General features: G+C 41.0%; 1 protein-coding gene across 1 annotated transcript in view; it reads right to left on the bottom strand.

The window, feature by feature from the left end:
- CHD1 (chromodomain helicase DNA binding protein 1) overlaps positions 1 to 15,460 on the bottom strand; it is a 78,374-nt gene that overhangs the window by 37,195 nt on the left and 25,719 nt on the right. The window contains exons 8-11 of the mRNA XM_024196562.3: positions 8,808 to 9,033; positions 7,638 to 7,738; positions 6,403 to 6,581; positions 5,884 to 6,011 (exon numbers count right to left, since the gene is read on the bottom strand). Coding sequence (XP_024052330.2) covers positions 5,884 to 6,011; positions 6,403 to 6,581; positions 7,638 to 7,738; positions 8,808 to 9,033 — 634 coding nt within the window. The remainder of the gene's footprint in view (positions 1 to 5,883; positions 6,012 to 6,402; positions 6,582 to 7,637; positions 7,739 to 8,807; positions 9,034 to 15,460) is intronic.

Consider the following 15,460-nt stretch of genomic DNA (forward strand, 5'->3'; position numbering starts at 1 on the left):
TGCATATTCAGCAATAAAACAAAGAATGTTTTCATACTACCAATTCAGAAAAAAATGGTTACAAACTTTTTTGTAATGGTGGTTCTTTGAGATGGATTGCACATGTCCATTCCACTGCAGGTGTCTATGTGTTCCAGTGCCCAGCTGTCAGAATTTTCCCCATAGTGGCACCCATCAGGGCAGCACAAGTGCCCTCTGCTGCCTCATGGACAGGCATAAAGGGCCAAGCGACCCAAAACTGCCCTCAGCTCTCTCTTACCGAAAGACTCGGATAGAGATGGGAAGGAGGGCGGATCATGGAATGGACATATGCAACACACCTTGAAGAACAGCAGTTATGGAAAAGTTAGTAACCATTTTTTCTTCAAGTGACTGCACGTGTCCATTCAACTATACGTGACTCACAAGCACGCTCAACTGGAAGTGATTTCAGAGTCTATTTGAAGAGGGACTGGAGGCCCACTCGTCCAAAAAGCATCATCTCTAGATTACTGAGGGACAGAGTAGTGAGAGGCAAGTGTGTAACATGATGAACAGGTTACCACTTTGCAAATGTCCAATATGGGCATATCAACCAGAAAAGCCGCAGAGGTCATTTGGGACCTAGTCGAATGAACCAACACACTGTCTGACAGCTTCACAACCAACTGGTAACACAGTCGAATACAGACAAAATCCTTGGTCTGGACACAGGAATGCCCTTCTTTCTGTCTGCAAATGTAATGAAAAATAGGGAGAAAGACTAAGCCTCTCAGGTCTGTCCCAAATAAAACGCTAAAGCTCTTCTATCATCCAGACAGAACGTGTAGTCTCTCCTCCCCTTTACTACTTACTATTACTTTTCATATTAACCCAGCAATATTCTTACCGACCTTTCAGAAAGAAAGCCCCTACAGAAAAAGTCTGTCCAAACCCTTAAAAAAATCTTACAGCCATCAGGCTGGAAAAGAAAACGATTACCCACAGATGAGTAAAATGCCAAGATAGATGCTATGTGTACTCTAATTGAGCTAATCACTAATCCTTGATGTTTCAGGGACAGAAAGTAGTCCAGTACATGCTGAACAGCAAGAACAGGGGGAAACCACTTTCTGTCTGGAACAGGTGGAAAACCTCTTCCATTTAGCCAGTAAGTAATTCTAGTGGATGGTTCCTACTATTCAGCAGCATATTCTGAAATTTTCTAGAGCAGGACTCCTGCCTAAGTTAACCATGAAACCTCTCGGCCATCAGGTGAAGGGCCTGAAGGCTGGGGTGGAAGAGGCAGACGCAATTCTGTGAAATCAAATCTGCATGGTGTGGGAATAACAATGGGGGACTAACTGAGAGGTTTAAGAGCTGTGAAAGCCACACAGTGGCAACCAGTGTAAAACTGGCCTCATCCTGCTTGATCTGGGCAGAAGAGGGACTGTGGGTGTAAATATATGCCAGGCAGACAAGAGACCAAAGGGAAGCACTGGGAACTGATAATGATGACTGCTGACAGTGAATCTTAGAAATTTTTAGTGGCTCTGATGGATTGTCACATGGAAATAAACGTCCTTTAAGTCGAGAGCAGCATACCAGTCCCCTGGCCTCAGTAAAGGGATTATGGAGGCCAGAGTGACTGAAATTTCCATTTTTTTTTTTTTAGGAACTTGTTTAACTCCCTTAGATCTAAAATAACCCGGAGGCCCCCTTTTGCTTTCAAAATCAGGAAGTATCGGGGGTAAAAACCCCTTTCCCCTGAACAAAAAAGGGAACTCTTCTATAGCTTCTACAAGGAGAAGTGATTGTATCTCTTGAAGAAAAACTGCCTTATGAGAGAGGTCCATGAAGAGGGATGGGGAAAGGGAGTGTGTGGGAATAAATTGGAGTGTATATCCACCACACTTAGAACTCACCAAATTGTTGTGATGTGGGCCCAAGAATGATGGAAACGGGACAGGCAGTTTGCAAAAATTGGGGAAGAAAAACATGGCACTTTTTGAAGTGGTAAGCTGCTCTCGACCCACCCATCAAAATGAGCTCGCTACTTAAAGGACGTTTACTTCTATGTGACGATCCATCAGAGCCACTGAAAATTTCTGAGATTCACTGTCAGCAATCACCATTATCAGTTCCCAGTGCTCCCCTTTGGTCTCTTGTTTGCCTTGTATGAATTTAAAAAGTGTATGGCGGTGGTAGCAGCATTTCTCTGGTGGTCAGGGGATGTCTTTCCTTACCTGGATGACTGGTGATAAGAGGTTGATCCATGTCACAGAGAGGTTGTTCAGCATAAACATAATGGATGATGCCATCTGCCTTAATAAACTGGCAGATGCAGAAGCAGATGGTGGCTGTGGGTGTCTTTTGTAATCTCTGCTTCTTCTCTTTGGCAGATCCTAGGCTCAAGGGACAAACCACTGAAAACGCTGGGACTGGCGAGGACAGAACACACTCTGCTTCACTGCATGTGCAGGGATTTCAGGATTCCTCTCATTAGTTTTTTGTGATAGGAGTGATGACCCTTCAAACTGGGGTCCTGGACTGTTGGTTGTACCTCTGGAGCCAGGCCAGAAGAGCATAACCAAAATGAGTGCCTCATCGTGATGGCAGAGGCCATGCCATGACTGTAGACAGGGCTGGATTAATGCAGGAGCTTTAAGGGCTGCAGCCCAGGCGAGTAAGGGGGGTTCCAGCGCAGCAGGACTCAGGTAGGCTGCTTGCATGCCATGGCCCCATGCCACTCCCGGAAGCGGCCGGCTGCTGGCATGTCTCTGCAGCCCCTGGCGGGGGGGGGGGTGGGGACAGCTCTGTGCGCTACCTGCACCCCCAGCACCGTCTCTGCAGCTCCCATTGGCCAGGAACCAATGGGAGCTGTGGGGGAGGTGCTTGCAGGCAGCGCACGGAGGCATGCTGTCCCCCTTCCCCCAGGGGTCCGCAGAGTCGTGCCAGCAGCCAGCTGCTTCCGGGAGCAGCGTGGGGCTATGGCAGTCAGGCAGCCTGCCTGAGCCCTGCTGCGCTGCCAGCCAGGAGCCGCCTGTGGTAAGCGCCTCCTGGCCAGAGCCTGCACCTTGCACCCCCTCCTGCACCAGCCTGGAGCCACCTCCTGCACCCAAATTCCCTCCCAGAAAGAAATTAATATAACAGCTGTTCTAAGGTAAGAAGTTGGCTATTTTGAATTAACTTAACTATATTCTACATGTTTTAAGACTGAAATGTAACCAGAGAACGGCTTTATGTTAATTAAAAGGCAAGTTTAGTATAGCATTAATAACCTCGATGCCATAATTGTGATATTTTTGTTTTAAATTAGGAACAAGACTTGTATACAGGGGCCCCACAAAATCTAATAGCCCCGGGCCCACAAGAGAGTTAATCTGGCCCTGACTGTAGAGGTTGCTGCATCTGTAGAGTCTGCTGCATCCTCCTGCAGAGCTGTTCTGGCAACCAATTTGTCAAAGTCTGTAACATCCTATTTTGCATCATCTGGGTGCTTGTCCTGGAACTTTGATACTGTATCTCACAGGATGAAAACGTAGTGCCCTAGAAAGCTTACTGGTTTGCAATATGAAGCTGTAATCCACCTGTAGAACAAAGCTTCTTCCCAAATAAGTCCAGCTTTTTGGCCTCTTCATTTTTTGGGGTCTGATGACCATATCACTCTCTCTCTCATTGGCTGCCAACACTACAAGTGAGCCCAGAGGGCAATGATTATAGAGGTGCTTGAATCTCTGGCAGTGGACATAGTATCTCCTCTCCAGTCTTTTTGCAGTCAGTGGCAGGGAAGCTGGGGTCTGCCAAAGAACTTTGGTAGGCTCTAAAACAGCATAGGAGAGATATTCTAGCTGAGGTTGCAGATGCCAAAATGTCTACCAGCTCAGTGGATTTTTCCTGAATCTCCTCAGGGAGAATGTCCAGGATCACAGTCATCCTCCTCAACAACTCCCGATGAGTCTTAAAATCATCAGGAGGCAGAGAGATAGGTTCAACCACAATTGCCTCATCAGGGGACAGAGGAAAAGAATGACAACAATACCAGGGACTGGTCCAGTTTCCACTGCTCTTGAGGATACTCGTGAGAGGGGTCCTGAATGTGCTCAGTGCCAGGCTTGGTTCCAGCGCTAGGATGTTTGTGGCATGGATGCTCCTGATTGCCTGTAGATGGAGCCAGCTGAGATGGATGTGGGGACACATTTGATTTGGGGGGAATCCCCACTGGTTCCAAAATGGCCCCTGGTATGGCCCCGATCCCCAAGTGTATTTGGGTCCTTTTTGTAAGCTCCTTGCTGAAATTGAGGCTGAAACCAGGGCAGGCAGGTGGTATTCTCTTGATGTTGAGACCAGCTAGTGACCCATAGGATTCCACTGCAGAGTCTGATGAAGAAAAATACTCTTCCTGAGACCATGGCGGGGCCGTACACTTCGGTACCGGAGAGGACGGTTCAGACCCGGGGAGATCACCTGGGAGATCACCTAGATTTCCCTAGACGGTACCATCTTGATTGGTACCCAGATGGCCAAATCAGCTGGATCTGCCCAGTGCAGAGGTAAAGCTGCTAATGCCAGTATCTTGGGCACTGGTGCCAGGCAAGATTCCTGAATTGCCGGTGACAGCAGCACCAAGAGGTTCAACAACGCTCTCACAGCCTCAAATGTCTCAGGAGTAGATGGTTCTGGGAAAGTACTCTCCAGTACTGGGGAGTAAGGTGATCCCAATGATGGTGCTTCGAGAGCCAGTCTCAACAGGCCCATACTGGGCTCTGGAGTCAATGAACTACCCTGCTTAGAGTCCTTAGCACCCTCCCTAGTCCTTAGATGACCTCAACCTCTCTGCTTCCTTCGAAGATCCTGGTACCAAGTCCAATTTACAGTGCCTCTTCCTTGGTAACAGCAATGCCGATCTACCTCTCTGTGCTGGTAATGCTGGAGATGCGCTACTGGTGCTGAGCAATGACGGTATCTGGACTGAGGTAGATGGTTGAGATAGCGTTGATTCCAGCAGCAGATTTCAGTGTAGCTGCCCTGTCCTTTTTGGAGTGGGGCTTAAAGCCCTTACAATCAGCACATTTGTCACTCAAATGAGCCTCCCCCAAGTGCTTAATGCAGCTGGGATGAGGGTCAGTGTTAGGTATTGCCTTACCACAAGAGTGGCAAAGCTTGAAACCCAGAGAGCACGACATATCTCCGGTACCACGGTATCCAGACAGGGTGCCAGGTCCACACAAACTCACAATTAAAAAAAAAAAAAATTATTTACTTACTACTCTGACTATTAAACTATATTAACAATACAGAACTACAACAGGTACTAGTTACGTGCTTGACTATAGACTTGCAGAAGGAAAAGGATCTCTAACAACCAACATGGTCTGCAGGAAGGAACTGAGGGGGGTCAGGGACAGCTCAGCCCTTTATGCCTGCATATGGTGCACGAGACCTCAGAGGGCAAAACTCTCTGACAATGTGCATTGGAACACATGGACATCTACAGTGGAATGGACATGTGCAATCATTCAAAGAAGAATCTTAATTACTGTTATCAATGCAGTTTGAAAATCCTTCATTAATCAAATGGTAAAAAGGGACCCAAGATAAATTTTGTTCTATATAAAGCTACTAAATAGATCTTGTGCATGAATTTTAAAAATAAACTTCAATGTGCGATATTTGAGGATAATGTAGTTTATTTTCTATTTCACCTACAAGCACCAGAGGGAAAAAAGGAAAACCATGGAAGTCTTGCCTGTACAAATCAACTATGTGCTAAATTTATGTATTTGCAGGTGAAAGCAATCTCTCTCAAATCTTTACTTTACAATTTACTACTCCAATGACAAAATAATCCATTCTGCTAAGGTTTTATGAATTTCTATCATTTATAAGTAATAGAAAAGCATCAGACTTTCAGAACGTACTTACTTGCACCAGGAGTGAGCGAGCCAGTTTAGTCCATTTAACTGATAGTCTCTTAACTCTAAACCCTCATGCCCACCAATATATGATGGTTGCTTCTTCAGTGCAACAAACCTCGGCCTCTGTTTTAAAACCTATCAAAGTGAAATTGAACATTAGCCCTACTACTGAATGTTTTAAGATTCTAAATATAATTTTACTGAAGTTGCAGGAGAAAATGGAAAATAATTTAAATTATGTTTATATACATTACTATTTTAACTTCTAAAAGCTAACATAATTCCACTTTAGAGTGAAAATAATTACGATGGGGACATTTGTCTACTTAGAACTAATAAGACCACTGACAAGCTTAACAGTCATTACTAACCTAAGCAATTTTAATATTTCATTCTGTGATCTGAAAAACTTTATAAGGTTTATAATGTAGACCATCCCTAATCCAGGAACAATACAGCCAGCTACAAACATTTTTATTGTTTCAGTTCTCAGACGTCTATGAAAATTATCTTAAATCTCACTCACCTTGCAATCCTTAAAAGGAGTTGTCTTGGATTGATTTCTGCTAAAATACTCATCAATGCATGACTGAAATTTTTTGGCAATGAGAGCACCATCTTCCCAGCTGCACTCTGAGTAAGGGAGACCCTGCCACTTGCAATAATAATCTGGATAACCTGCTGCTGACTTCTGATTTGAATGAGCTGTAGAATATATTTGAGGTACTTCATTAATAATTTTGATTTTAATGAGACATTTAATTCATTTTTATGACACAATCAAGGGACAAAGTGCTCAGAATTAAAGAACTCATGATTAAACTTCATCCTAATTTATATCCATATTATTTTAGTTTGAAAGTAAAATAATTAAGAATTCTAATAAATTTATTATCCACAGATATAAAATTTGGAGAATTGGGTCTGAATTCAACAAGATGAAATTCAATAAAGACAAGTGCAAAGTACTTCACTTAGGAATTAAAAAAATCAAATGCACAACTGCAAAATGGGGAATAACTGGCTAGATAGTACTACTACTGACAAGGTCTGGGGGTTTAAGTGGATCACAAATTGAATATGAGTCAACAATGCAATGCAGCAGCAAAAAAGGCTAATATTCTGGGGTGTATTAACAGGAGTGTCATATGTAAGACATGGGAGGTAACTGTCCGAGTCTACTCGGCACCGGTGTGGCCTCAGCGTGAGTACGGTTTCCAATTCTGGGTTCTACATTTTAGGAAAGATGGGGACAAACTGGAAAGAGTAATGAGGAGAGCAACAAAAATGATAAAAGGTTTAGAAAACCTGACTCATGAGGAAAGGTCAAAACAACTGGGCATACTTAGTCTTGAGAAAAAAAGACTGAACGGAGACCTGGTAAGTCTTCAAATACATTACAGGCTGTTATAAAAAGAACAGTGATCAGTTGTTCTCCATGTCCATTGAAGGTCGGATAAGTAGTAATGGGCTTAATCTAAAGCAAGGGAGATTTAGGTTAGGTATTAGGAAAAACGCACTAACTACAAGGGTAATTAAGCTCTGGAATAGGCTTCCAAGGGGGGCTGTGGAATCTCCATCATACAGGCTGGACAAACACCTGGGATGGTCTAGGTTTACTTGGTCCTGCCACAGCACAGGGGGCTGGACTTGACTTCTTGAGGTCGCTTCAAGCTCTACATTTTTAAGAATCTATAAAAATAGTAGCAATGACAGTATATTATCCTTATTGTTATTTCTAGTCTCCAATTTGTCACTTACCAATTATTCTCTCCACTATTTGATACTGTTTATGCAGATCATCTGTAAGTTCTTGCTGGCAGTTATAATATTCCACATCTTCTGGAGAAGCATTTTTCAGCCTGGAATGGAAATTATGAAAATAGTCATCACATTGTTTCATTCTAAAACTAAAACAATCTGACAGTCCTAAAGCTTTCAGTATAAGCACCAGAGGAAAGTTGCAGGGAAAGCGTCTTTGAGAAAGGAACTAAGGGATATCTCAGTGGAGAAAAAACACCTGCTACAAAAATTCCTTATCTGAATTAGGTGCCCTCCTGCCTGGAAGCTGAGGAAAATTACTGAGAGACTGTACTAGTGGCAGCTACACCTGATAAAAAAATAATTAATGTATGTATAATACAGAATTTCCACTCCCAACAGTTAAAGTATTTTACTCTGTAGGACACTTTTTTCGCTTAATGAGAATAACACTTGAAGAGAGTTAAATCCAGGGAAATCCATCTCAACCATTCCTAAAAGTAATGGACAAGAACCACAACTTTTCATATAGGCCACTGAATAACCCACTGGTAACCAGTATCAAAAGAGGGCAGTGGAAGGTAAAGATTTTCTCCAAACATTTTGTTCAGGACTTCTAACAACACTGATAGAGAGTGCTTGTTGATCCAGACAATGGGCAGAAAAATGAGACTGTAGAACTGGAAAGCCATAGCTACAGAATTTAGGTAAATTTCTAAGAAAAAGATTTAAGTATCACTGTGGCGAATGTAATGAACAGTTCTGCTTAAAGTACAATGGTCAAGAAAAGCAAATGGTAGGCCATTTGAGTAAACAGTAAACAATGCATACTGTTTATTGTGTAAATATTTTATTTATACTATGCGAATTATAAACATTTAAGAAAAATAATTTCCAAGCAGACTTAGCTATTTATTAAAGGCATGATCCTGCAAGATGCTACATATCATCATTCACTCCATGGAATGAAGTTGAGCATGCTGTATACCTTGCAGAACCTTAAAATGTTGAGGTGGTTTTAACATAAAAAGATCATGTATTATCTTCTTGCTGAACATACACTATGGAAATATATTCTCATACAGAGATCAATCCCCTTGAAATACTACATAAGCACAAATGCTGGTAAAATAATAGGTATTATGAAAGATGGCTATTGATAACATTCACCATCGTTTTGTTTCCTGATCCTTTTTCTTGTAGTTGTCCAGTTTCTTCATTCCTTTAACATTCTGCTGCTTCAAGGTTTCTTCAGTCTCCCATGTATTATGGATATGGGACCAGCCTTTCCATTTAATCAGATACTGTGTTTCTCCTGGCTCCTTCGATTTATCAAACCCTGCATTTGGATCACCATCTGCCTCAACTGCATAGATGGTGGTCGTAGCACCAGTGGCTGAAAAGGAAATCACAACGTAAGTTTTAATAGAGCATAAGTACCGGTGAATCACCTAACAATGAATTTGATATTAATATAATTAAATTGGTAATTGTTTATAATATGAGCATTTATCAACACATGATCAATTACTTCTGTAGTTCTCTTCCACCTAGTGTTACTTGCATAATTCTGTTGTAGAAGTATATGCCAGTCAATAAATAGCCTCAAAGACTTGATTTAATAATAAGACAATTTAACCAATAAAACTGAGCATCTAAATTAACTGAAGGTGAAAGGAGAGTGGATGAAAGACGGGGTGGACAGCCATCTTACAAATATCTAAAATAAACTGACAAGCTTGCCTTGACATCTCATGTAAGAGAACATCAATCCCACTGCTCAACGGGCTTTTTTATGGGGCATTAGTTGCTAAAGAGGGAGCAATTATCATAACCAACCTATTGCAGGCTACCAAAATTCCAGCAACACCACATTCCTAGATATTCTGGTGAACCAGGAAGAGCTGACAAGGTCAAATTCTACCAATGCCCACTTGTTTACTCTGACTTTGCAGTGTACAACTACAGTGCAATCAAAGATGTGACTGTAGCTGAGACAGAAACACCCATGCTAGCTCTAATCTAGTAAACAAGGCTAAACATTGCAGTGAAGATGTGATGGTGGCTTCAACATGGGCTGCACGTGTTAGCACAGGACCTGGATACATACTTGCATTGATCACACAACCATTTGCATACAATTTGCTTTGGAAAATGCAAACCACACTGTAGTCCTCCACCATCTGAATCTCCACCAGTATAGCGTCGATGAGGTCAGAAATCGGTGGCATGATAATCCTACTGCCACCAATACCATCCCACTGGTCACTGATTAAATGTCCTATTTAGTCAACTTTCTGCATTCTTCTGAAAAGGGATTAAGTTTGTAGGAAGCAACTTAGTTGTGCATACAGTGCAGCACACAATCTGAAGCTCATTTGCATGGCATTGAACTAGCTTCCCCTTAAACTCTTTCCTCAGCAGCTGTCCTCTTATTCTCTTCCCATTACTTGACCATGGAAGCTTCCCTATATTCTACGAGGCTTATTTAAAAGGGCACTGTCAGTTTTAAAACACTTTCTGTCTGAAGCTTTTAACCTAGCATTGTTACAAGTTAACACCTAAAGCTACCTATAACTGAAAGAGATAACAGAAAATTCCACTTGTTTCCTCTTTGCATTTGTCATTGTCTTGTGAATAGTTAATTTCACTGTTTCACCTATATAGTCAGTCTGTTTCCCCTTCTGTTTGGTGGTTTCTCTCACACCAATAGGGGGTAATAAAAAACATTTAAAAAATCAAAAAGTGTTATTGTTAAACAACAAACATTGACAATGGGACTCATGGATATGTTTAATACCTGAAACTACTTTTAACTTTTTTGTTAGTTTGTTTTAAGTTGATTAGATTTCATGTTGTTGATGCCCTTTTAAAGTCCTGGAGTAATGGAATGATGATGATAATAATGAGATGGGGAAAAAAAATCAGGAACAAAATTTCTAATGGTGAGATCTGTCAGACCTTGTCTATACTGGGATTTTACTCACTGGAGTGAAATGTAGTCAATTTACTCACTGAAGTCAAGGAAATTCTGCCATTGACTTCAGTAAGGCAAGGATTTCACCTCTTATGTAGGCACAATTTTCACCAATGCAACAAAATCTACACCAAGGTAAGATGGACCAATGCAGCTACAGTGGTAAATGACATTCCCGAGAAGACAAAGCCCTACTTTCTGGAATACCAGAAGAAATAAAAGCTTCATTATTTGGGATATCAAGGCCATGTCTACACTACAAACTTTCACTGGCATAGTTATGTTTCCCAGAGTGCGAGGAGGTACAAATTGCGACCAAGATAGCTGTGCTGGTGAAAGCCTCTAGGTCAGACAGTTATACAAGCAAAATTATATTTATTTTGCTTGGAAATGGTGGGGCAGGAGGACTGGAATAAACATTGCTTGCAAAAGCAGAGTGCCAGCAAAGCACTTCTAGCATAGACTTGGCCAAAACCAAGACTGTACAGAGCCCTACAGAATACACTCTAAGGTATCAAGCACTTGATATTTTAGAGTATCACAGCTGGCTCCACAGAGAGGATAACATGCCCTAAAATGGACTTTTTCTAATTTAGTTCCATTATTTCCATACACACTTGATAAGCAACGTAGTCAGTTGTTTTTGTTAAAGTGAAACTATCAGTAGTGATTAGCAGTGAAACTGTATCAACATTTGCCTCTCTGATATGAATGGGGCAGTTTAAACCGCTACAAACATAGTTTCATAGAATCACAGAAATGTAGGGCTGGAAGGGACCTTGAGAAGTCATCAAGTCCAGCCCTCTGTGCAGTGGCAGGACCAAGTAAACCTAGACCATCCTTGACAAGTGTTTGTCCAACCTGTTTTTAAAACCTCCAATGATGGGGGTTCCACAACCCCACTTGGAAACCTATTCCAGAGCTTAATTACCCTGGCAGTTAGTAGGTTTTTCCTAATATCTAACCTAAATCTCCCTTGCTGCAGATTAAGCCCATTACCACTTGTCCTACCTTCAGTGGACACAGGGAACATCTGATCCTCATCCTCTTTATAACAGCCTGTAACGTATTTGAAGACTGTTATCAAGTCCCCCCTTAGTCTTCTTTTCTCAAGACTAAACATGGCCACTTTTTTTTTTTTTTAACCTTTCCTCATAGGTCAGGTTTTCTAAACCTTTTATCATTTTGGTTGTTCTCCTCCGGACTCTTTCCCATTTGCTCCCATCATTCGTAAAGTGTGGGACCCAGAATTGGAAACAATACATAAGCTGAGGCCTCACCGGTGCTGAGTAGAGTGGGACTTTTACCTCCCGTGTCTTACATAAAATACTCCTGTTAATATACTCCAGAATATTAGCCTTTTTTTTTTGCAGCTGCATCGCATTGTTGACTCATATTCAATTTGTGATCCACTAAAGTCCCCAGATCCCTGTCAGCAACCATTTAGCCAGTTATTCCCCATTTTGTAGTTGTGCATGTGATTTTTCCATACTAAGTAAAGTATTTTGCACTTGTCTTTATTGAATTTCATCTTGTTGAATTCAGACCAATTTTTTCAATTTGTCAAAGTCATTTTGAATTATAATCCTGTCCTCCAAAGTGCTTACAACCGCTTCCAGTTTGTTGTCATCCGCAAATTTGATAAAGATAGTCTCCACTCCATTAGCCAAGTCATTAATTAAAACATGGAAGAGTACCAGACCCAGGACTGACCTCTGGAGGACCCAACCAGACACACCCTCCCAGTTAGACAGTGAACCACTGATAACTACTCTGAATATAGTCATTCAACCAGTTGTGCATCCACACTCATAGTAATTTCATGTAGACCACATTTCCCTAGTTTACTTATGAGAATGTCATGTGGGACTGTGTCAAAAAGCCTTACCAAAAGGCTTCAGGTGGTCAGGAGACTCACTGAGCCTCAATGCATTCCAAAGCCTTCTTCACAACAACAAAAGATTTGAAAAAAAGTTGGTTGTGTAGAAACTAATAAGGTGGAAGGAAGAGTGTGCTGGAAAGATTTTGGTGCACTTCAGCTCACTTCAAGCCTCAAACCTAAGCAAGTCTAGGTTAATACATTCCATATTGGGGCAGAGATGGGAGTGTTTTTAGAAGTTTTCTGCAACAGAATGAAGGAATTTAACTTCATTAAAAGAAATTCCTATAGAAGTACAACTTGGTCATCTTAGGTAAGAGATGCGTAATTAATGTACAAGTGTAGGCCCTGATTTTGCCAACACATGTGCGTCTGAATAACTTTAGACACGTGAGTAGTCCCATTCACATATATATAAGTTACACAGGTGTGAAAGTATTTGCAGTATATACACTCACATACTAGCTTAACTACATTGTTTTTTTGTTAAACTGGTGTAAGTACAGCCCTTAATATGTTCAAGGCTTTGCCACTACATGTAACCTTCTTCCTTTTATTTAGTTAAAAATATAATGATTGACAAATATTAAACCTGATGTTATGTTTGCTCTATTAGAAAGAGTGGATGAATTCAAATTTTTGGGGAATCTAGAATCAGTTGGGAGAAACTGGTCATTTATCCATTATATTAAAAAAAATTAAAGCCTCTTATTATACAATAAGCTTCAGAAAAAATTAAGTGTTTGGGTATAGGGCTAGCTGAAATTGTTTATCGGTGTAAGGAAAATATGGAGACATGGGCAGATTTTCCAATCACTTACAGAAGAGTTAAATATTCTAATAATTAATATACTCCCTAAGTTTTTGCCCATCATAGACCAGTTTTTCCAAAATGAGGGATAAAGTTATTTACAATACTTTAATGGAAAGATGCTCCTTAGGGTTACATTCATTAACATTTCGTTTGCCATAGGGGTGGTGTTAAATTTCAGTGCCAAATTATTAATATTGGGTTGTTCAAGTTCAATCCTTTTATCATCAGTAAAAGGTGTTTTGACATCCTTTGCACAGAGAGACAAGGTGGGTGACAGGGCTTTGGGAGCTGTGCTCCGGCTCCGCTCCAACTCCAGGCAAAAACCTGCAGCTCCACTGCTCCGGAGCTGCTCCATGCTCCAGCTCCGAGCTCCGCTCCAAAGCCCTGGTGGGTGAGGCAATATCTTTTATTGGACCAACTTCTGCGGTGAGAGACAAACTTTCAAGCTTACACAGAGCTCTTCTTCAAGTCTGGGAAATGTACTGAGTGTCAAATACACTAAATGCAAGTGTGCTAAATACAAGGTAGAACAGCTAAACAGTGTATTTAGTTGTGACAGCCTGAATATCTTTCCCAGACCTGAAGAAGAGTTCTTTGGAAACTTGAAAGCTTGTCTCTGGTCCAATAAAAGATATTACCTAACCCACCTTGTCTCTCTAATATCCTGAGACCAACAAAGCTACAATACCCCTACAAACTGTACACAGGATAGATCAGGGTATTTTAGTATATTACAGTTTATAATTTACCTATGTTTAGTTTAAATGACACATAGGTTCAGTAGAAGAGTGGAATATATGTCATAAATGTAAGCCTGTACCATTTGTATTACATTTAGGCCATGGAGTTGAAATCAGTTATTCCCTTTGTGGTGAAATTTTATTTTGTTTTGGAGTTGCATAGAAAATATAAAACAGATTGAGCTGGTTTTGAATATGGGTTGGAAGAGCACTAATAATGCAAAGCTTTGATCAAAAAGGAAATTAATAAATAATTCAATAGACCATATTAGGTATCCATTCAGATATCAGCCACAAACCTTTGAAAAGGAAGATACAGAACCCATATTTGAACTTAAATTTGGTATATCTTTGATTATGAAGTTTATTGTTTCTTTATATGTTTAGGCTCATCCAATTAGGAATGCGATTGTATATTTATAATTTAAATAATTTATAAAACAGCACATATTAAAATGTAAGGGGACAGCAGCAGTGATGAATTTCTGGTGTGGATCAAGGTTATTCACTATGTCAGCAGTTCTCAAACTGTGGGTCGTAACTAAGAGCTGGCTTAGTCTTGCTGGGTCCCAGGGCTGTAACCAAAGCCCACGGGCTTCAGCTCTGGGTGGCAGGGCTCAGATTACAGGCCTCCTACCTGGGGCTGAAGCCCTTGGGCTTCGACTTTAGCCCCCTCGCCCAGGGTGTTGGAACTCCGGCTTTGCCCACCCTCCACCCTGGGCAGCAGGGCTCAGGCGGGCTCAGGCTTCACTCCCCCCTTCCTGGGGTCATGTAATAATTTTTGTTGTCAGATGAGGATTGTGGTTGAATGAAGTTTGAGAACTCCCGCACTACATACATGAGCTTGTGAATTCCCTTTCCAAATGGCCTATCAAGTCTGAAGAAGAAAAGATTCTATGAAATTGAAATTATGAAACTCTATTTTCCCAAAATTCTTAATATTTCACTAGCAAGGAGAAATAATTCACTATGTGTTTTAAAATCTAATGTATGCTTAACACTATTTTGGGGGAAGATGACAAACAAAAAAAAGTTATGCACGCTATATATAATTTATAAAACAGCACATATATAGCACGCTATATATTTTTGAAATGTAAAAATGTTTTTTGTTTAACTGTAAGTTACAACAAAAGTTTTAAAAAGAATTCAAAACAGGATTATCAAAACCTCATTCTGGTCAGAGCCAAATTGCAGTTTTAATTATGGCTATGGGACAGGGCATACCCTATATACTCGATCATAAGCCGGTTTGTTTATAAACTGACCCCCACAAGATGGATAAGTAAAAATGGAAATTTTTTATAACCTGTTCATAAACTGACCCTATAATTCAGGGGTCAGCAAACTTTGGCTCCCGGGACATCAGGATAAACTGCTGGTGGTTCGAGATGGTTTGTTTACCTCGAGCGT

This window comes from Terrapene carolina, unplaced genomic scaffold (assembly GCF_002925995.2).
Source record: "Terrapene carolina triunguis isolate 2854851 unplaced genomic scaffold, T_m_triunguis-2.0 Scaffold69, whole genome shotgun sequence".
Classification (NCBI taxonomy): domain Eukaryota; kingdom Metazoa; phylum Chordata; order Testudines; family Emydidae; genus Terrapene; species Terrapene triunguis.